The 22,494-nt window shown below is 38.1% G+C and overlaps 1 protein-coding gene and 1 long non-coding RNA gene across 5 annotated transcripts in view; both read left to right on the top strand.

The window, feature by feature from the left end:
- Positions 1–22,494, top strand: part of CPED1 (cadherin like and PC-esterase domain containing 1) — a 138,329-nt gene that overhangs the window by 13,550 nt on the left and 102,285 nt on the right. For all 4 annotated transcript variants that reach the window (XM_085042367.1, XM_085042375.1, XM_085042358.1 and 1 more), the window contains exons 4-5: positions 19,602–19,708; positions 21,595–21,670. In XM_085042367.1, coding sequence (XP_084898493.1) covers positions 19,602–19,708; positions 21,595–21,670 — 183 coding nt within the window. The remainder of the gene's footprint in view (positions 1–19,601; positions 19,709–21,594; positions 21,671–22,494) is intronic.
- Positions 14–18,118, top strand: LOC146443306 (uncharacterized). Its single transcript, XR_014846773.1, has 5 exons — positions 14–7,005; positions 10,966–11,066; positions 14,655–14,705; positions 15,650–15,742; positions 17,660–18,118. It is a non-coding gene; the product is annotated as an uncharacterized LOC146443306 (long non-coding RNA).

Below are 22,494 nucleotides of genomic sequence, written 5' to 3'. Positions count from 1 at the left end.
AATAACTGGATTCGTTAATTTGTCAATTACTAAGTGTGATCACTACTCGCAGAATTAATCCAGCATTCTTCCACAAAGATAAAGCATATAAACTCTGACACAAGTAAGGATAGAAGCCAAGTTCTAACCCTTCTCAGCTCTGTGGATAATCTTCCACAATTAGGTGATTATTCCATTAGATATATCCTTCTCTAAGAAAGAATGCAGCAGAGGGGTTCATCATAGTCTTGACAATTATATCAGGTCAGTTTGTTTCCTGATGACTTCTCATACCAACTTCATCAATACAACTGAGTGATTTTTCAATAGAACGTTTCATAACAAAACACATACCTGCTACATTTTTTTCCTTATCATTTTTCCTCCTAAAGAAAAGTTGTATGTGTGAAGGTATTTTTTTCCTCTAGTAATGTTTTGATTGTTCTGTAAGCTTGTTAAAGAACACAATGTATGACAAGTACCTTTTGCATTTGCTGCAGAAACTGGGATAGATTACTGTTGGTTCTCAGCTCCTCTTGAAATTTGATCCAGAGGTAAAGCAGGCTACTGAAGAATCCTTATCTCTTTCAAGAGGGACTGTAGCTATATTGTGTAGAGTTAACCTGTGCTTGGTAGAGAAGCTTTGGGCACCAGTTATATATGTGATGACCAGGTTTGAGTGTTCTTGGACACCTTAGAGGTATGAACTGAAACTGTGATCCCAATTTGGTCTTGGAAGTCAATCTGGGAACTGTAAGGCTTTGAAAAAAATACACAGGCTACCCATTCTGTGAGAGGAAAAATGGTGTAGTTAGATATTTCTCGTACTAAAGGGAGTACCGTTTGCATCATTCAGGCTTGTGGTACACTTCTGGGGCTACCAGAGAGTTTAGGTTTGCTTTGAGCTTTAACCAAACCACAAAGTTTCATAGATGAAAATTATAATTACTTAGGAAGCTTGAGACTGCTCAAAATTCCATCACTAATTTCAAGTTTCTTTAAGAAACTTTCTTGAAGATGAGGTACATGTGCTTTTCTTTAGCAAGCTGTACCAAGAAGTAGTAAATTGTCTTCATCTCACTCTTACTTTAATCTAGTTGTATAGTCACCTTTTAGCCACTCCTTGCCTTGAGTACTTTTCATCTCAGAGTGACAAGACACACCATGTCTTTAGGCTTTGCTAATGTCAGATGGGCTGCAGAGAAAAGATGGTATCTCTGGGGACTGTGTGCACCATCTCTGTAACATACTTTTGTTTCAAATGGCCAAGGAAGTGGGTATGCCAAATGCAGTTGCAACCTATTAAAAAAAAAAAAAAGACTGCACTGGATTTTCCTACAGTGCTGAGTTCATACTGAAGTTCTCCTGTATGGTTTTTACACTCCAAAAATTGCCTCTGCAGGAAAAAGCTCAGCAGTGGATATTTATACTTTACAGGCTAGAACCAGTACTTCCTGTAGTTTTTTTCCAGTAATAATAAAAAAAAATAATAAAAAGGTTTTAGGTATTTTCCAGGAACAACCTACAGCTTCCAGCAGATGTTTGATTACGTAAAAACGTCAAATGCTTGCCAACTTAAGGCAAAGAGTAAGACTCTACTAATTCCATTTCATGGCAGCACAAGTCTGCCTTTAACTATTCTCTGTTATGTAAGTGTCTAGCTTTAAGGTTATGTTTTAAAAACGAGACGAAAAAGAGCATATCTGCATGCTAATCCAAAGATCTTTTTGTACAGCTAAGCAAATTAAATTCAAAGTTAATTTTCTTCCCCAGTAGGTGATGGGGTTTACTATTCTGGATGGGATACTACTTATTTTGGAGAAGGGTATTTTGAGCTATGCTTTGGTGTAGTATTTTTCTAATATGAATGCTATAAGTTATTAAAAATATACTTCTTTAATCCTCAATTAAAAATATATAGATAATATACTGAGAAACAGAGTGTGAATGCTGTGAAAAATCTATAAAAAGAGTAATTCCTTATTACTTATTATTTAGCAGCTCTATGGTGTGCCTTTATTTTGGTGCAGTCTCTCTTACTCATGTATCTTTCAAAGCTCACTCTAAATTTGAAAGGATTTTTTGTTTTGAATGGCTGAGAGTCAAGACTCTAGCTGAAGTCATATATGGAAAAAAATTCACCACAAAACGTTCCTATCCTTTTTTTTGTGCTGGCCTGCTAAGAATTTTGGGACCAGTTCTGTGCTGTTTGAAACCCAAATGTGACAGCTATGCACACTGATCTTCCAGAAAGATTCTCAACACCTGGGCTGCAGCACTGTGTTGAATTCTTTGCTGTCAGAGAGCAACATCAGGGGAATAGTTTTTCACTTCTTACAAACAAAAAATTTTTCACTTCTTACAAACCAACCAAAACCATTTGGAGTTTTGGTAATTGGAAAACAGTTGGCTAAAAGGGAATAACAGAGTTTTTTTTTATTTTTTTAATCATGGCAAGGAGACTGTGGTTTATGGGTTTACTATGAAAAATCTATACAGATGTGTTCTGCAGTAAAACATAAATTATTCAAACCCCTAATTTTTCACTGAGAAATAGCTTTGTCAGTAAATTCTCAAGCAGCTTTGCTTGAACAAAAAGTAGTTGTGCTTTCACCATTCCTTAGCAATTAAACCCACATGGAGGGAAAAGTCTGATGATATCTGTGCCTGCTCTGAGCTCTTTGAGACTTCCTTCCTTCTGCAGCAGCCCTAAATGAATCACTTTTGCTGTAAGTTTAACATGTCTCTTAGTCTGCTGCTGGGATGGAGATAGCGAGCTGGTATTGTGGTAGAATTGTGTCAGTAGCAGATGATGGAACAGCCAGATTTTGCAGAGAGAGCTGGGATTACCACCCTGAGCAATCTGTTTTAACATGGTCAGTATCTCCAGTAAGTATCTGTGGTAAGTCCGTTTTGAAGTAAGCAGTTCAAAAGAAGTTGCTGATGAGCAAACAGCACATCATAACAGCTGAGAAAGGTATCAGGTTATATTGGCCAAATCTACAAATGGCACATTTGTTTGGTTTGCCAGCTACTGTGATTGGTCCTTCCTTCCTTCCTTCCTTCCTTCCTTCCTTCCTTCCTTCCTTCCTTCCTTCCTTCCTTCCTTCCTTCCTTCCTTCCTTCCTTCCTTCCTTCCTTCCTTTTTGAAAAAAGTGTGAAAATCTGCTCATAGAGGCATAGCCTATGGAACAAGTTATGCCTTTGCTACAGCCTTGGAGGGAATTGAAATTGGTGTCACTATCCCATGGAAAATAATAAAAGGATCAGAAGGAGGAGTGAGAAAGTCCTACACTTCCAGGTTTTCTCCTGGGATGTTTGACATACTGAGCTCTAAGAGCCTCTGGGCTTCCTTCCGTCAGCCCAGGACAGAGCTGTGCTGCTCTATCAGAGATCAGGGGGATGAGCCACCTGACTTCAGGGCTCCCTTAGATCCTCCCAGAGTGGCAAATACCAGAGAAGAACTTGCCAAATATTTTTCAGTGTCTTCTGCCTTCTTCCCTGTCCTTCCAGTCTGAGAAGTTCTCATCTCTGTTACCACAGTAAAGACTGACAGGATCTGTGTGTCCCTATGACTCTGTGCTACCCTGCCAACAAAAGGAAGGTTTTTTCCTAAGAAATTCTTTTCACTAATAGGCATTTCTGCCCTCCAAAAATAATGTTCCCTATTTACTGCCTGAATCTTTCTGGAATTCCATACTTTGCTCAAAGGCTGTCTTCAAAGATAAATAAACTACTTACATCTTTCTTTACTGAGCCATCAGTTTTTCTGTTCTCTGCTGAATGTGCCTGCCTCATTAGTCATTGGTGACCCTCCCTTAATAGGCATTTCCTTAATTTCTCAATTCTTCACCTTTATTAATAGTTAAGCAAATCTCAGCAGACTGCAGGCTCCAAGAAACATGCAGTTGTATGTTACAAATCTTACTGTCCAGTTTTAATTTATTCTGCAATAACATGCAAAATTTTGTCATTACCACTAGCACTTGGAATAGAAAAGATTGTGCAGAAGCTCAATGATAGCCTGTCAGTTTGGCCATGGAAAAAAGCATGTATTCAGGCTCCTGACAAACTGAGTGCAGTGTAACATTATATGCTCCCTGCTGCCTTAGAATATTAGTAATTTGGTGGAAGCTTTTGCAATTGCAATGAAGGACTTTAAAAGAAGGATCATAAACCATATTCATAGTATTGCTTTTACATTATAATTTCCTATTTTTAGAATACTACAGTCAAGTATTTAAACTTTACTATTGCCTCTTTTTGCAGTTTGAGTGACATCCATTGAAGAATAAATTTTAGCCATACCATTAGAAACATCACTACAGTACAAGTATTGATTTGGGTTGGGATTTTGTTTTTGTGATTTATTCTTCCATCAGATAAGTACTGAACACATCTTAGCTGTGTTCAATATTTACCTTTTCTGTCAGTTTCCACTGAAGTCAATACCATTTTCATGTCCTATTCATTTTCCTGACATTGTTAAGTAGAGATCATATACTACATAGATATTTAAATTTTCATATATTGCAAAGAATATTAGATCTGAAGATATTGCCTCTTTTCTGACATTATCAGTATACACTGAATTCTGTTCTGTTTTCTGCCATTTTAAAAGCATGCTGTGTTTAAATACTTGGCTGTGTAAACTAAGCCCTGGTTCCAGCAGCTAACTATGAGGATGATCTGGCTTTTTGCAGATGTGGGAGTGGTGCTTGGGTGGAGCTGTACCAGGAACAGGAAGGGATGACTGAGACAACAGACCCATGGGAGCAAATCTGGGCGAATCTTGGCCTTTCTCTTTATGTGCTGGGGTCAAGAGATCTGTCTGGTATTTAAAGTGGTACTACTTAAGTATTACAGCAAGGAGTAAATACCCCCTCACTGATAAAGCCACCTGAATATATTCAGGCATAAATAATTTTGCTGTTCAATGGTGGTTGGAGAATTGTATTGTTATGGAAGATAAAGGCTCTGTTGCCCCTCTCTTGGCTCTCTGTAGAGAGTTCTGTTGCTTCTTTGTACCCAGTGGTCACTTGCTGTAAAAGCTTGTGCTTGGGGGATGTCAGGGAACGTGAGGCTGCAGGAGCAAGCACAGGTGTTCACAGATGTGGAGTGATGCTAGCTGCAAAGTCTTCTCTCTCTGTATATTTTGCATGACTGAATAAGCAGTTGGAGACAGATGAAAAACTATTCTCATTTGATTTTCTCCAAAAGCAACTTTCCAAGTCAGTCTTTGTCCATTTTTCATTGTGGTTTGTTGGGTATCCTTTGGAAAAATTACTTTTAAAAGAAAATTTACATTTTTCATGAGAAGAAAATTACTCAGTTCACTTTGATTCACAGTGAGAGTTACCAGGCAGGGAAATGTTGCCACAGCAGCTAGAGATGGAGAAAACTAGGATTAAAACTGTATGAGTCACTGTCAGAACTAGGATGGAATGGATGCTCTTTGCTGTATATCTTCATGTTATTCCTTTATCATATTGTATCACCTCTAGTATTGCTCATCATTCATACTTTTGACCAGAGGCTAAATAGGAAAAGTATCAGCTTAATTGCTGCCATCTGGCCAGCAGCAAGGTAGGAACTTGCAGAAGTGCTACTTCTTAAGTGCAGCCAGTAATAGTTTCCTCAGAGCTGCTAATTAGTCTAGAGAATAACGTACAGCCATGGGTTTTGGAGGCCCCCAGGGTCACGTCTGGTGATTGTCAGACATTTGTTTTTCATTTTCCAATACATACCATATCAGCAAAATTAGTGAAAATGTGAGAAGGTGGTAGAGACAGGAGGACACAGTGATGCTCTTTCTTCAGTGAGTGTGAAGACTGCTATGTTTGGGTGAACAGAGGTACTTGTTAATACAAAATGTTAACAAATTCTGCTGCCAAGGAAAAAAGAACAATCTGTTCATCATGCCATAGTAATCAGGACAAGATGTACTACAACAACAAAGTTGTTATTAGGAAATCTGTTTTGGGAGTAAAGATAGTGAACTAATCAGATGGCTTCCTTGGAGCTGTGGAGAATTCAATCTTAGATGTCTTGAAATATTAGGCAAAGAGATTTTATTGGGTGCAGTGAGTCCCCTGGTGGGGTAACAAGATGGTCTCACAGACTTCTTAAAGTCCTTGGCTAGCCATGAGAAAATCAGGCAGACAAGAAACGGAAGAGGGAAAATGGTGATTTCTAAAGATGGAGAGATTTCAGGTATGAATCAGCTGTGGTGACTCAGGGCTTGGAGGAACAAACAGTATGTAGTTTACAGCATCTTCTTAAAATGCAAAATATTCTCAACCCCCCCACAATTTATGAGAATATATTCCTGACAGGAGTGGGGAAGAGGGAAGGGAACACAAAATCAATGGGGCTTAGATAATAGCCAGCTGAACTTTGAGAAAGTAGAAAGCAAATAACACATTGTGAAATAGGGATATTTTTCATGGGTTGGCTTGTAAAAATAAGTACTAATAGAACCAATTTTCCTCCTTTAGTGAATGGTTTTCTATGGAGTTAGAAATACATTAACAAGAGTAGGATACATTAATTTTAACTTCACTTTTCTTTCTTTTTTTTTTTTTAAATTGTTCAGAGTACAGTTAGGAGGAGCCCCTACTTACTGTTTGTTACAGCCTCAGACAAGTTTCCATGAAATCCAACTAACTTTAGCAAACAATTATAAAGACTAAAGGCCTCAAGGAAAATTGCTTGTGTGTTCTCTAAACATCTGGTTGCCATTTTCAATTACAAGGACCAACCCACTGAAGGAAGCAGTTTAATTTTTTTGGAACAGAAATGGGACACTGGGGTTTTTGTTCTTTTTCATGGTGGAGAGTAAAGGAAATGTCAGGAATACAGAGGTCACTAGATGCTCAGCTTTTATAAATACAAAAGTCTCTGAGAAAATTAAAGTAAATTGAAATCAGGTTCTGAAAGTGTAAACAACCATGTGGAGGTAAGGTTAAATAAGCAGGACTGGAGATCCTAGCATGCCAGCAAAAGCACAAGATCATTCTATCATAAGTAAGTAATTTAAAATACTTTGGAAAATAATAATGGTGGGAGTAGCCACATAAATATCTTCTGGGTTACCATACAAATACATATGTATATTCAATTCTAGCAGATGTAACTTCTCTTCCCAAAATCTTTTTGGTTAACTGTTGGTACAAATACATAACCAACAGTATACAAAACTGCTTGGTTTCCTAATTCAAAATATGTTATGTGAGTCCTGAGCTAGGTTTTGACAAATAAAACACACATTTTAGAAGCACTATTTGTATGCTGTTAAACAAGGAGTTTCCTAAACAAGCTAAATAGGTAGAAATGTGATCCTCAGAGCCTAACAAGTTATAAGCATGTAACAGAATTAACCTGCTTCCATAACGTGGAAGTTCATTAATTTTGGAAAGGAAATGCATCCCAGAAACCTACACTGTCTTAATAACTTCTTAAATTTTGCTTTTAGCAATTAATCTCTTGCTGCAAACAATTTGGTTTCAGTACAAGACTGATAAGTTTCTGACATACACGAATGCTGTTCTCTAATGTGATGCTGTGGTTTCTTGTTAGAAAATCTAAATGCATCATCGGTTTTTCTGAACAATATGTATTCTTCTTCCTAATTACTAACAGACCATGTTCATGCTTTCTATAAGAGCACACAGACAATGTCTTTGTACCACTAAAATAAACCCTCTGTAAGATGGTACTGAATCCTCTGTTTCAAATGCACTCTTTTTCTTTAGAAAGGGAAATTCTTCATTTGTTTATAACAAAAGTATAAGGACATTGAGCTCTGCCAGGTAAACCCAAAATATAGCATTAAATGCTAAGTTTACCGAACATATCTTTCTCTGAATGTTCTTTTTAGTTTTATAAACAACACATTCAGTCCAGTGCAGAGTGGTATTTAAGGGCCTGACTTGAAGATTACAATAATTAAAATGATACACACTGATTACACAGTGAGCTAAAATTAAAACTTTACTGGAATAAATTATGTCACGTTAACAGAATCTGAAAAACACCAGTGTCCAGGAAGATCCACACATAGGCCAAAGTATTTTTAAAATGCTTCTCTTTAAGAATGAATCCTGGCTCTGATAGGGTTCAAGCAGAGACGCTGGTTTATAAATATGTATGTCTGCTCCTAAATGTCAGATAATTGTCTGCTAATATAGGTGCTGGGAGAATGACAGTCAGTCTAGCCAGGAGCCTGTCACCGTCTCACCAGAGCACTCTCTCTAAGGGATTGTTGGTTAGTACTGCTCAGTGATTTGGCTGCTGGAAGCTGTGCAACCTTTTTGATGCAGTCGCTGGCTCTGAGCCCTGGTCAGCTGTGAGAAGTGTGCTGCTGCCTTTCATCATTGTGCTCCCATTTTAGGTAGTGGCATTATATACCACTGAAACGACTTTTTTTTTTTTTTTTTTTTTGCTTTAGCTACCATGACTTTTCTTGGATCAAGCAGCAAAAAGCTTATACACTGTGTAGGCCTTCATTGTAATTTGCAGCCAGCCCACGCCATTCCTATATTCAGATTCCAACTTTCTCCAGCTGCATCCACTTTCAGCTGACAGCTCTTTTGAATGCTGCATCCCAAAACCACCCCTGACCTCAAAAGTGCAGTAGCCACCCACGGTTTAGGACATGTTTCTGAAAATTTCACACAACATATTGTTGTTACACTGGCTTATCTTACACCAAATGGGAATATTTTCTTCATGAGGGGAATGATTATTCTACCTTTGTGATGTTCATTGTACTCCCTCAGAGTTGATTTTTCAATGTAATATTGAATATTCTTTTACTCAGTCCCTGAGCTTGTCCATTTGGAGGTCTGACATACTCAGAAATTGAAATGATTTCTGAGTTTCAAGTTAGTCATGAGAACTTTCAGATTCCTGGAAAAAATTATTTCATACAGAAAAATATTGCTAAAAGTGACACCCTCTCTTTGATTACAAAGAAAAACCCCCACGTCATGAATTTCTATCATTTTTCGCAGGCATGTTTCCTTACAAAACAGGGTCCATTTTTCACAACAGGAAGGCAAATATAGAAGGGATTTGGATTAAAAAGTAACACAGGAATAAGATTTGAGCAACCTTAACTGGTAGCAAGATTAAAAAATATATGTTCTTAACATATTTCCTCAGTGGGGCCTCACATAAATAAAACACAGTCATACTCTGATAGAGGGAAGGACAGAGAAGCTGAGTGGTATGCATTTGGAAAGTTTGAACCAAGTTGTTCAAGTCATAAAGTGTTTCTATAACAAGATTATTGTTGTAATGACTTTGTTTCTGACATTTGTTGTAATGCTTTCAAAAATAAATATTTAGCTATAAAAAGGATTTTCAGTTTTAATTTATAGCAACTATTAAAAGTGTATGTAGCAAGAGAGCTTACTGAGTGTTTTTCTGTTTTGTAAATGCAAGATGAATCTGGCAGAACCACAGTTATTTTAGATCTAACAGAATATAGCTCAGTTGATCCATTTATTGAAAAAGGACTTCTAGCGTAAAATGGAGAAGTAAGACAATATAATTTTTTGTTTATTTGAAAGAAAACTAGTTCACTACAATTTATTTTGCAATAGGTAAAACAGAAAACATATCAGCATACCAAAGTACTGTTCAACGGGCTGATAGACAAAATAAGAACAAGATCTAGCTATTTTGGAGCAAGTCAAGAAGCATTTGTCTGTCTAAATGAGAATTAGGCATTTAAATATTTTTTCCCCTTGGCTTCAGCAAGTGTATCAAAAAAACTCTGACTTCAGGTTTCACAGCCACAGTGAGGCCAAGTATCAGGGAAGCCTGTCTAGGAGTCATTCTTCAACAAAAAATAATTGAGGTAATTTTCTATAAAGATGAGGCTGAAGTCAAGGACTTTAAATACACAGATTTTGACATGTTTGCCGTATTTTCCCTAGGAATGTAGTGTTAGGGTTTAAAAAAAAACTCTAAGAGAAGAAAAAAAAAATTCAAGAAAGCACTGGCCCAGAAGGTAATTGTAGGCTCATTAGGTTGCCTTCTTTAAGATAGGATGATGTGTGAAATAGGAAAAATATTCAGCTCTATGACACATATGATTTACACCCCAAATGTTACAGTACACATTTTTTTGCAAATCTAACAATGTGAGGATGTCTGTTGACCTTCAAAAGTGAAGTCTGACCTGACATTTATTTAAAATGTTCATGGAGATAATTTTAAGGTCTACTTTAGAGTCCTTGTTTTATGGATGCTCTACATGGCAGTCATGATCTATCACAGACTTTCACTACCCCATGACACACCAGGTGGGTAAATGTGAAAAGCAGCATAGAGTGATGCATAGAAAACAGTATCTGTGAAGTACAGTGGAAATCTCCCTTACATTAGGCATGATTTAATTATGGCATCACTGCCTTCTGTGGTTTCGTCTAACTCAAAAATAAAATGGGTCAATTCCCTAGTCCTGAGGCCGAGTGATGTAGTATGGCTCATGTCCATGTATCTAAACTCTTTTCCCCTGACTGAGGGTGGCCTGCTTTTTGCTGAGTTTTAGGAACTGTCACTGGCTTAGTCTGTCTCCTGGGGCATTGCATGGCCACCCAGGGAGAAGAAAACAAACACAGTAGATGATTGCAGGCCAGTGGTTGAGCCTGTGTCCTGACACTGTTTAGTTTAGCCATTGTCTTTATTCCCAAGCCTCTTTTTTTGGTATTGTTTTGTGTCTGACACAGAATAAGGATTCTGACACATTAATTAGGATTGGTATAGGATGCCTGAGTGCTGTAATTGCAGTGATCAAGGTCTGCCATTTGGATCTTAAAATACATGTCTTTGTTCTTGCATATGTGATCAAACATCATTATTTTAACATTGTAATTGTTAACTTCATTCATTGTAGTTAAAATCAAACAGGACATCAAGACAAATAAACCCATTTAGTCCTTACCTGCTTATCCTGAGGCTCCTTTATATCCATAGAAGGGAAGAGGCTGTTTTCTCAGCTCTAGCACAGTTTCTGCCTTTTCAAGTCAACGATGAATTCTCATTAGTTCCATCATTCAGAGGACTTCTCAGCTCAGGTACCTCACATTCTGTTGCAAAGAGTGGGAGTGGTGGAAGGTTTGGGGTGAAATGCAGGATGGAAAGTATACACAAGCTGGCAGTTTGGTTTCCTTGGGCAGAATTCCTCCTCCCTAGGAGCTACTTTCCAACTGAATCTTCTTTCCAGCCACCAGCTCATTCTGTTTGTTGCAAGTACGTTTCTAAAAGCCCAGACTCTTCCTTACAAAAGTAGCAGGATCCCCAAGTTTTGCAACTGTCTGGGAAGTGGGGAAGGTGCCTCAGTACTTGTTGTTATGTTCTGTGTACACACTCATCCAATTTAGGATGTGCTTCCACACCTCTTCAGGTCCACAAGGTGCTTTGGGCCTCCTGTTCACTCATCATGATAGGCACTGTGGCAGAGCCTGCCCAGGGACATCTTGGAGGTACCAGGGGAGGAGCTTTTGTCTCTCTGGCATGGTTACTGGGGTTACCCCACCCAGCACTGTGCCTCTGTGCTCCTTCGTGTGTGCGTTTGTACATGTGCATAAGAGAGAATATTTTTCTGTGGGAAGATGTCCCTCCTGGGATGTCCCTGGGAGCAGCTGGGTGCTATTTGGATTCCCCCCACATGCTGCAGTTCCTCTGGCCTCCATTGTGCAGCCTGATCCTTACATGTCTCAGCTACGTGACTCTTCTTCCCACATGCACATTCTCTCCTCCCAGTTTTCACCTGGTCCTTCGTGCCAGTCTACTCTCAGTAGCCTGTCTCTAATATCTCTGGATCTGTCTTTTTTGTCAGGCAGTTTCTTTCTCCACCTTCACAGAAGGTAAGGAAACACCTACACACATGGATTTAACTGAGCTTTGGTGGATCTGTGACATCTGTGCTTTAACTAGGTACCAAATACTTCCATCCCACTGAAGGTTAGGTCTAAGTCCCACAATGTGTGAGTGAGAAACATGTCCAGCAGCTTTGACTGTGGTAGCTTACGTTGTGTATTAAATACGTATGAAGTAAGAATTCCAGCATTTGGGAGCAGTTGGCGTTGTAAATTATTTCAGCTTGCGTACAAGAAGAGCATACGGTATTGGATTGTTAGGAGCTTTTGGTTTCACTGAGGCTTGCTGTGCAGAAAATACCCATGTGTGGAGAACATACCAGCGTAATCTGAATATTTATCCAAAGCATGGTGTGTAAGCACAGAAGTGGAATAACAGGCTTGAGTGTTTGAATTGCCCCAGTGTGTTTGTCATTGGGACAGAACTGCATATTTTCCTTTTATTTGCTATTGAGCTCTACTACAGCTCAGAAAGTATTTTGACAGTGTATTTTCATACCTTGAGTTGACAGGTTATTCCATGATAAAACATATAGGTTGTTAGAGTTACAATCTGTAATACAACTCAGTGGAGAATTATTCTTAGCCTGACAGTCTTTCCTGGATAGACTGAGAACCATCTAATGTACCTGCCTTAGAATACTGCAGTATTCTTCTCCCTCTGTCAGACTAATACAATTTTGAATGCACTTTACTTTTATTTCCAGTATTCTGCCTGTTCTTTGGTTGCACAGAAAAATATATGGATATAGTTTAATAATAGTGCAATTTAATTTTTTTACTACCCTTTGTTGTCTTACAGATAGTTATCTGCAATTGAAAACACAACTTTAAAACATTTGCTCCAGGTCTGAAATTTTTTTTTTTGTTGTCTCTTATAGTATGGTCATTTGTTGATTGAAAAAAGGTATCTGTTGCATGACTGAATGTGATATAAATGGAGAAAGGATTTTCTTGTCTCTTCTCCATTCTTGTACTTATGTCTGCAATAGATTTCTTTTGCTTTTTCTTAGAGAAAGTAATCTGTGTTGTATTGTCAATTGCTCCAGTAAGGAAGATGATAACTCTTTGACTTGGTAGCTAGGTCTAAGGCAGTTTTAGAGTTTGAGACCAGGTGGAGAAATGAAAACATCTTTCCATATTCAAGAATATTTGTGAGAGAAACAGGTAGCTCTTGGCTTTTTACATTCTTTTTTTTACTTTTAAAATTCACCTTTGGATTGACAAGAAAATCAGTCTTGAAACCTGTCCCTGATATAAATAAACAGTAATAAAATAACTCTTTTTTTAAGGCAAGAGTGGAAGCATTGTGCCTCTCCATTTGTAGTTAGATGCAATATCCCTCCACACCCCTTGCAGACGAGATACAGGATAGTCAAGTATTACTCTGTCTTTATTAGAGGCACTGTGATAGAACTTCAAATGCTTATTTCACTGCCCAAATTCTGAACTCTGATGTGACTGTGCACAAATTCTTGAGCACAGGGCAGTGTTTTGTGCTAAGCTGTTCAGGGACAGATGAACTGTCCTTGGAATGAAACTGGTTCCATTTGTTTCAAGCCAGCCTCTCCTCTACAAAGAATGCTTCCCTTGGCACTTCAAATCCTCTTAGTTAGGGAGTAGCTGAGCCAAAAAAAAAGTCCTGACCATCCTCAAGGGGAGTGAATAGTGACTGTCCTCAGGATTCCTTCAGCCTTTCCCTGGCAGCCATACAGCAAATGCACAAAGTATTTTGTGAATGAATTGACAGCGTCCAACAATCTCAGTCTCATACATAGGGTGGGGTATTTTTTACACTTATAATACTCCATTGCAATTAATGTGACAATAGATTTTAATTTGTCCAGCTAAGCTAGTGGTTATGGGGCTATGGCAGAGTACAATCAGTCTCAACAAGTGGCATGGAGCACACTGTTTGAAACAGTGAAAGCTTTGCATATGGCCAGGTGAACAGGTGCTTTCCAGAATAGTTCAGAAAATATCAGAAACCTCACCATTGTGTCTTGTGCTATCACTCAGTGGAGTGATCATTTTGTTGTCGTAGTGAGTCTATGTTGGTGATAGTTTATAACCATCAAGGGCTACACCAAAAGAGAAAATAAAATGCTTCCATTACTTTTTAAGGAGAAAATTCCTGAGCACCTGGGTGTGAGACATTCCTGTAGGGAAAGTCTTACAAATGAAACCGTGATATCAAAAACTTGTAAGAGGACATGTCATTAACAAAGAAAACCTATTCAGTCCAACAAGTGGCATTCTGATATTTACACTACAAGACAGCCAAACTTCTGTAACCAGAAATAGGCTTCAAAGAATATTTTCCCCTGGTGTGTTATCAGCAAAGCTCAGATCTTCAGAGGTGTAGAATTCCCACATCCCCAGACCCCAGCACACAGCCTGCCTGATGCTACTGCCCTCTGAGATGCTCAAGGGCATAAAATTCAACTCAGAATCCAGAGCCAGTCAGTGAGGCAGAAGTTCTGTCTTTCAGACATCTGTTAGTGCTTCCACTTTAAACTTCTGGCTAACAAACTATTGGCTCCTGTAAACTGACTACATTGCAGGGTTGAAGCCGAACATTTTCCCCTGTCCAGATTAAAGTTGGATTTGTGCACAAAAAGCTACTTCAATAAAAACGTGCCTCCTCACCAGACTCGGTACAATCTGTGCTCAGTCATTACCATGCAGGAGCAGAGGAGGTTGACTTTTTTTTCCTTGTATACTATGAGGACTCATGATTCACGAAGCTAAAACTTATATTCATAATTTTTTTTTTTTTTACAGATCAAGATTACAACATGACATGAGTATAACTGAGTACAGTTGAATGCATCAGTATGTAAACAACAACTTTTACTGAAAATCTTCTCTTACATCCATGCAGCTCAGAGGTGCCTGAAAATATATTTCAAGAAGAGCTGACAGGAATTTCTCTTAAAAAAGGATCCTGTACAAATCTCAGGATCTCCCTTAGCAGGGGTTCTATAGTCTCTGTAGAGTAAGGTATTCCAGTATTTGATACATGTGTTTAGAAACTTCTTTATGTACCCTTTGTTTCAAATTAAAATGCTTACTTAGTATCCTGTCTCCAGTGATTAAAGGGACAACTGATTTTGGGTAAAAATCTATTGTGTGGTGTGGTTTAACCGCAGCCAGCAGCAAAGCAGCACCCAGCTGCTTGCTCATCTCCCCCTGGTGGGATGAGGGAGAGAATCAGAAGGGTAAAAGTGAGAAAACTTATTGAGATAGTTTAATAGGCAATGCAAAAGCTATGTCTGCAAGTAAAGCAAAACAAGGAATTAATTCAGCATTTCCCATGTGCAAACAGTTGTTCAGCCATCCCCAGAACAGAACCTTCATCATGGATGGAACTAACTGTTGGTTGGGCAGACACATGCCATCACTCTGAATGTGTGTGTCTTCCCCCTCTCACACCCTTCTTCCTTCTTCCCCCAGCTTTTGTTGTTGAGTACAGCAGCATATGGTATGGGATATCCCTTTGGCCAGTTGGGGTCAGCTGTCATGGCTGTGTCCCCCTCGAGCCCCATGCCCATCCCAGCCTCCTTGCAGCAGGTCAGTGGGAGACACTGAGAAGGCACTGTCACTGTGCAAGCACTGTTCAGAAATAGTTAAAAGAATGGTGTGTTATAAACTAGTTTGGTAACGAATGAAAAAGACATCACTGGGTGGGCTGCTAGACAAAGGATTGACTCCATCCCAGTCAGACCCTGCAGGAGGTCTTGCAAAACCTATCTCCTTTTTCTAACCGTAGTTTCCAGAACTGGGAAACTTACTGGAGAGGTATGACTAACACAAATTGAAGCAGAATGATTACCCCTGATCATTGTTACCTCTGTAACCCTCATAAACAGGTTTGGTTACAATTCCTGATATTTGTGGGGCTATTATTTAGAATTTTGTGGGGAACTGGCATGGAATAAATTGGAACTGTAATTTTAAAGGAGTGGATTCAACTGTCAACTTTGGTCTGTGATATCAGAATACAAAAAGTCTCTGCAGAATATTATTATAGAAAAATGTTAAATGTTTTTATTGTTGTCTGCATTGGTATTTCCTCTGCTGCTAAAAGATATTTTTCTCCCTAGACTATTATCTTTTAAATTATTTTTTCCACAGTAGCTATTTTAATTATTTCAAATGACAAATCAGTGTCAAAGCCAAGGAAAACAGTCATATTTTGTTGAAAATTATAAGTTGTACATTATATCAATTTCCAGTTGAAAGTTAATTGCTCTCTGAATTGAATAGCATTTACTTTTACTCATTCTGAAAAAAAAATAAATACAGCTGATCACATCAGATTTCACTCAAATTATGCTGTACTGCTACTAGTTGGAATAGAAACTTGGGTTGATGTTCTTAGGTGAACATTAGGTACATGTTCCAGGTACAAATACTTTTTAAGATGGGACTGGATGATGGCTAAAAAGACTGCAGGAGAGGAGAGGCTAAGAGCTGGCAAGAGACAGGTGAATAAAAGCATCATGCTGACAGCATGTATCCACATAAAGCTCACTTTGCCTGCATAATTAGATGTAATCCTGCAGATGAGCATTCCTTGTGTATGTAAGGCCTTAATTAACAGGCTGAACTAAACAAACTTGATTTGAAAAGATGTTCAGGGAGCAGATGAACACGCAGTAGCATATTCTCATCTTGTTACCAGTCTTCTACTTGTCCAAGTGCAAAATAATACAAAGAGTAGAGATTATCTCCATGAGGTGTGATTTCATGCTGTCTAACTGACCTATAGCTTCTGTGTGCTGAGCTCCACTGGTTTGCTGAATAAAGCAAACAGGATTTCCATAACTAGAGATGAAGTTCTTTCTATGGGAAAAGCCTCATGCAAAGTGCCAGTAATTAAATTGTTTAGATATGAAGCATTCTTTTTAATCTTCCACCTCAAATGTCCTGTCAAAGCCTACTTCTGGTTTGAAATCTGCAGGAAACCAGCAAAACAGTGTGTACATTGAAAATGGAATAATATAGACATTATTAATGCTTCTTCATTAAAGTCTCTAAAAAAATTTTGAAACATGAGTCCTTCCATGCAGATGACTGTAATTATTACTGTCACTTTTGTTCTTTGTCTTTCATTTTAGAATGTTTTTTCTTACATTTATCTTGCTTTACTTTAAAGATAAGTTCTGGGAAAGGGATCTTCTATGTTAAAACACAGAACCCGGAGTCCTTTACATGGCCCATGTGACGTTTTTGGAATACGAGTGACAGTAACACTCTTTTTTCTGTGATATAGTTCTGTAATTGTTATATATGCAGAAGGAAGACAGAGTGTTGGTTTCATGATCATAGATGTTCATTTTGCACAAAAAGTTAAGCTTTGAAAGGAGTGACATAGGCAATTTTGAGGCAATGTCTATTCCTAGAGGAGCCTATTGTGGAACTAAATAGCTGTTGTAACACATGCCTCTTTTGTTTTTGTTTTCCAAGAATGCTTTTTCAGGTATAGTTTATGAAGAATATATCAATACATTTAAATAGAAGTCACACTGCTCTGTCAGCCTGAATCTGAGAGACAGCACTAGGTGTACGCTGTTTTTCTAATAGGAAATCTCCTGACTTCTATAAATAGACATGTTTGAGTTCTGATTGTTCTGTACTGAAATAACTGGCTAGAGGTCTAATTACTCTGAATAGAAAACACAAGTAATGGCAGGCATTCAAGCTCTCCTGAACTGTTCTGCTTCCTGGGTACTGGCTCAGAAGCACACCAGATCTGAGGGTATATTTTCCTTTTCTTCTCTTAGGTGCATTCATATTGATCACTCTGATGTATCCTAAAGGCAAACATGCAGTGTAACATATCCTCTGGAGCCAGGGATCAAATTCTTCCCAGGGCAGGATGTGTCACAATAAACAAAGGAAGGAAATGAGCTGCTTCTGAGAAATGGAGTTCCCTCCAGCTCCCTTTCAATTTGCACACAACCAGGCATTGAGATTTATATGTAATTATAATGATTTATTCAAAGGTGTTTACTAGTCAGAGGTATAACATTTTGCTTATCTGATAATTACATAGCTTGTGAGGTTATTGAGTAGATTGTTAGCACTGCCAAACTTTTATACTAAAATGAAGTATTTGCTTGTATATTTCTTTAATGCTTAGTTTGTTTGCTATCTGTGACATTTTTATCCACCTGCAGGGGTATTTTTGTTGTTTCTTTCACAAAGAAGAATGTTGTGGATCTGTCTTGCCTAAATTTCATATACCCTAATTACTTTTATACCATAATACTGGTTCTCATAATGTGAAATTGAAGAACTTGTTACAGTAATAAATGCAGTGTAACTGAAAATGTATTTCTTCAGCTTTGTCACAATGCTTATAAACATAAAAAAGTGATAGCTACTTTCACATGCCTGGATCCATTCTACACAATCAGTTCATTACTGTACTTAACGTAAATTGAGTGTTAAATCTTCTTAAGTGGAATCTTTACCCTGCTTGACATTTGTAATCATGATTGGGATAGGGAAAAAATACATTCTGGAGAAAGAAAGAAGGAAAGGAAATAAATACAATAAATACCTCTGTGGGCCATTGGTGGGACCAAATTACAGGGGTAATCTAATAAAATTAAGAAGGCATCACAGATGGATAGCACAAAATGGAATAAAATACATGTAATCTTCCCAACCTTGGGAAAAAGAACCAAGAAGTTACCGAAATAGCTATTCTGCAGGGAGTTTTGAGACCTGATTCTATACCCTGCCTTGGATGCTGTACAGCTTCTCTGACTGCCCTGTTTGGCAGTTCATTATTACTAATTGTCTTTCTGTCAATGAGATAATTTACCCTCTATTGAACATATTAATGGTGTCCTCAACAGATGTAATAATTTTCTTTTGAGCTGCCACTGTCTCTAACTGGTCCACATAACAAAGGCTGTATATACAGAAGAAAACAAATGATCACGTGAGGAAGCTGACCAAGGCCATTTGAAGCAACACTGGCATTTCTACACCACATCACATACTGAGATTTGGGCAACTTCAAGACTTGCACCTTCTAATCCATAATGGTGTTTTAATTGGTGGAATTAAGTTTTGTCTTTTCAAGTGTGTCTGACTCTGGTGTTGCTTATTTTCTGACAATAGGACCCCATGGTCTCACAGGTCAGCTTTGCCCCAGGAAGGAAGCATCACACTAAGTCGGAAGCTAGCAATCTAATTCCCTCTTGTATACCAGTTCTAGATCTGGCAGTCTAGTGTCTAATATTTAGGAAGCCACTACACCAAAATTCGTGCTGTTTGCAATAGCATGACCAGTGATAATTCCTGTTAAATTTACTTTCCATTAAAGAAACACCTCAGAAGATCACATTGCATGTACTGGATGTGTGTTGTAAGTGTGCATGTTGGGGAGTTCAGAAAAAAAAGAACAATTTAAAGCAGCATCATGTTAGTGAATGTTTTAGTTTCTGAATGTTAAACAGGTCAAACAGCAGGGTTTGGACATCAGGAGGCAGGAATAACAGGAAATGCCAACTGTGAAACACCTAAATATAGTTCCAAAGCTTGAACTGTGGTAGCAAATATGTCTTTTATCCTTCTGCCACCTGTAGCTGTTCATGTAATTAGCTCTCCAACAGTTTGCTGTTCTTCAGGATTTGGCTCTAAGTATATATTATGCAAATAAGAATGGCATAATATCTTCTTTCTCAAAGTGCTTCTTTTCTTTCCTGCTAGGTGCTATGAATCCGTGGGATCTTTTGATCTGCTTATCTTCCAGAAAAAATGGTGGTACTGGCTGCTTTCAAATGGAAGATTTTCATAATCTAGAGCTATTCCAGAAGGTATGAGATTATTGTGTTATTCTTTGTGGGAATGGAAGGAAAGGCTAGCCCAAACTTTCAGCCCTCACTCATAAAAAGGAAAGTATTTATAGTTTATTTTATACCACAGCAGCATGGTTTAGCAGCAGTGAAGTTTTTCATGTTTTCTATTTACTGAGAAATACTTGTCAGGTTCCAACATTTCATTCTTCTCTATATCACACCCAGTTATCAAAAGCAATTTCTCATTTGGACATAGTATGTTAGTTTGGATGTAAGTATTTCAGTAAATACTGAAAATTGTTACAACTCAGTGTCAAGTTTCCCTTTTCTCTTCTTAAGCTTGAACTTTTGCATTCTTGGCTGCCTTCAGTGTGTCTGACTGCAAAAGTGTCTATAATTTTGCAGTCAAGCAATTTACCCCATTTTAAAAGAGAATTTAGAAATGGTGAGAAACAACTAGAAAATCCATGCAATATTGCAGAATAAGAGTATAGGCAGAAGATAGAGATGGATGAGTTTAGGCTTCACATCTTATATCACAGCTGAGTTTCACCTAATGTCTTTGCTGCTTTGTAAACATAACTTAGGCACTTCTCCAAACAGTGACAGTGCTCCTACAATTGATAATGTATAATCTGGACCAGGGCCTTCAAGGGAATTCCTTGCTCTGGCACTGCAACCTGCTTACTCATGGTCTAAAGCATCAGTAGTGCCAATTATCCTGGTATTTTCAGGATTGCTTTTTGTTTGTTTTTTTTTTTTCACTTAAGCATGTTGTGGGCACAGTTTAGGTTACTTAGATATGTAATGTCTATGTAAACACCTGGAGTACTGATAAATATATGTAAGTGATATAAACTGAAGTCTTTGCTAAAATGCGACCAAACTACAAAGCTACAACTACGGTTTGACTTGTATTTCAAGTAAAATAGCACAGATAATAATGGCAAGACCCTAAATTATAGACTCCAACTTGAGGGTCTGAGAAAAATGGAGCTGCTTTAAAAGGTGCTTCAGGTGATAAAAAAAGCCACTGGTGTCCACAGAAGTCAGTTCTAGGAACATGTACACTGGAGTTCCCTGGGACAGCATGCCATATCTAAGTACATTCAAAGTGAAATTTTTATGGCAGTTATCGTTTGCTAGAAATATACATGCTTTGAATGTACTCAGGCTCAGATAATAAAACATCCCAGGCTTCTGCAAACTGCTTTGTGCTTATTCTGCCTATGTTACCACATCTGAGCCTCTAATGCTGTGCAATAAGGTAAACCTTACAGCGTGCTACAACATCCAGATGTGTCACACATGAATAACTGGGACACAAGGTGATCAAAGGAATTATCCAAGTTCTCTCAGGAAGTCTGCAGCAGAGCAGAGACTTAAACCAGATGGCCCATTCCTCCGGGAAACTTTAAATACTGAACTAACATTACTTGCTGCTGGCATGTCCATACCACAGTGTAACACAGTTCTTGGCTGCAGAGCCTGCATGTGATTTAGCTATGTTAGCTTGCCACTGATCCCAGGAACAGCATTTCAAGAGGCATGGGGTATTTCCATGCAGGGAGAGACAGTGGCTGGTAAGTGGAATGGAACAGAGAAGCTGCAGAGTCTGAAAAGGGGACAGAGTCAACAAGGGTCAACACTGAGCAGCCAGAAGAAGAGTTATAGGCCTAAAATTTTGGCTTGTTATGGACATGGAGAAAGAGTCCACACCTTAACTTCATTATCCCCACATTGCAGGGAGGGCAAAGTTGTCATTTCCTTTTGACACTGATGGTAGTTTTGCACATGAGGTGTCTCTGATAAATTATACACAAAGCCATTGAAGGCTTTCTCCATTGAAGAAAAAAGAACTTTTTTTTTAATGAAATCATTAAAGCTCCTCTTTTTATATGCAGGTAAACCTACTTCCAGAAATCCAGCATTTTCTTTGCAGAAAAGAGGGATTATGCCAGATAACAGAAGCCTTTGCAGGTAATCTGATTTCTTCAAATCTCCATGTGTGATGATGGTCTTTTAATAGTTGTCACAGGAAGTTTCTGAAATGAGACTGTCAAGCTTACAGTTCCATTTTATTTTTAGTCATGAATGCATAGAGGGAAAAAATGAATGATAATATATTTTAACACACTTAAATATAGATTAGAATTATACAGTATCTTTCCAGGTAAAGACATTGCATTGTTTATCTAATGCATATTGCAGAAATAATTTGGCTATAAGTGTCTTATTTTTTTGACTTTTTTTGTGTTAATACAGTATATTGGTGTCTACACTTCTGTGCCCTGGGTTTGGTGTAATGTGTTTGTTCAGCTTTACAAAAATGTTGTGGCACGGAGAAGGAGTAGGAGTCAGAGTTTGGCTCCCATCCAGATATAATTTACTGATAAAAAGCCTTTGTGTATTAAGATCATCAACCAGAAAAGTTTAAAGGTTATGGGCGAGTTTCCAAAGAATTCTAATTTACCATGGGTAAAATTCAGCTTTGAATAGAAACTGGAAAAAAACCCTGTTGTGCACTGTATTAGGTCTAGTAAACTACAGAAGAATACATTATGATCTCAGTTACACTACTAAATATCCAGCATCAATGTTATTTTGCATTTATGATCTATCTCCACAACAAAACTTTGCTAAGAAGAAATTTTGTCTTTTTTATTAGTTTTGTAATTCAGTAACAACCAACTCCACATTATCCTATTCATATTTAGCCTTGTTTGCAAATATACAAGATTGATGAGTCTGATTTTTCCCTCCCCTCCCCTCCCCTCCCCTCCCTTCCCCTCCCCTCCCTTCCC

Source organism: Lichenostomus cassidix, chromosome 1Aa (genome assembly GCF_008360975.1).
Source record: "Lichenostomus cassidix isolate B80296 chromosome 1Aa, HeHo_3.0, whole genome shotgun sequence".
Lineage (NCBI taxonomy): Eukaryota > Metazoa > Chordata > Aves > Passeriformes > Meliphagidae > Lichenostomus > Lichenostomus cassidix.
Note: the sequence above shows the minus strand (reverse complement) of the source record. Positions and strands in the feature narration are given on the sequence as shown.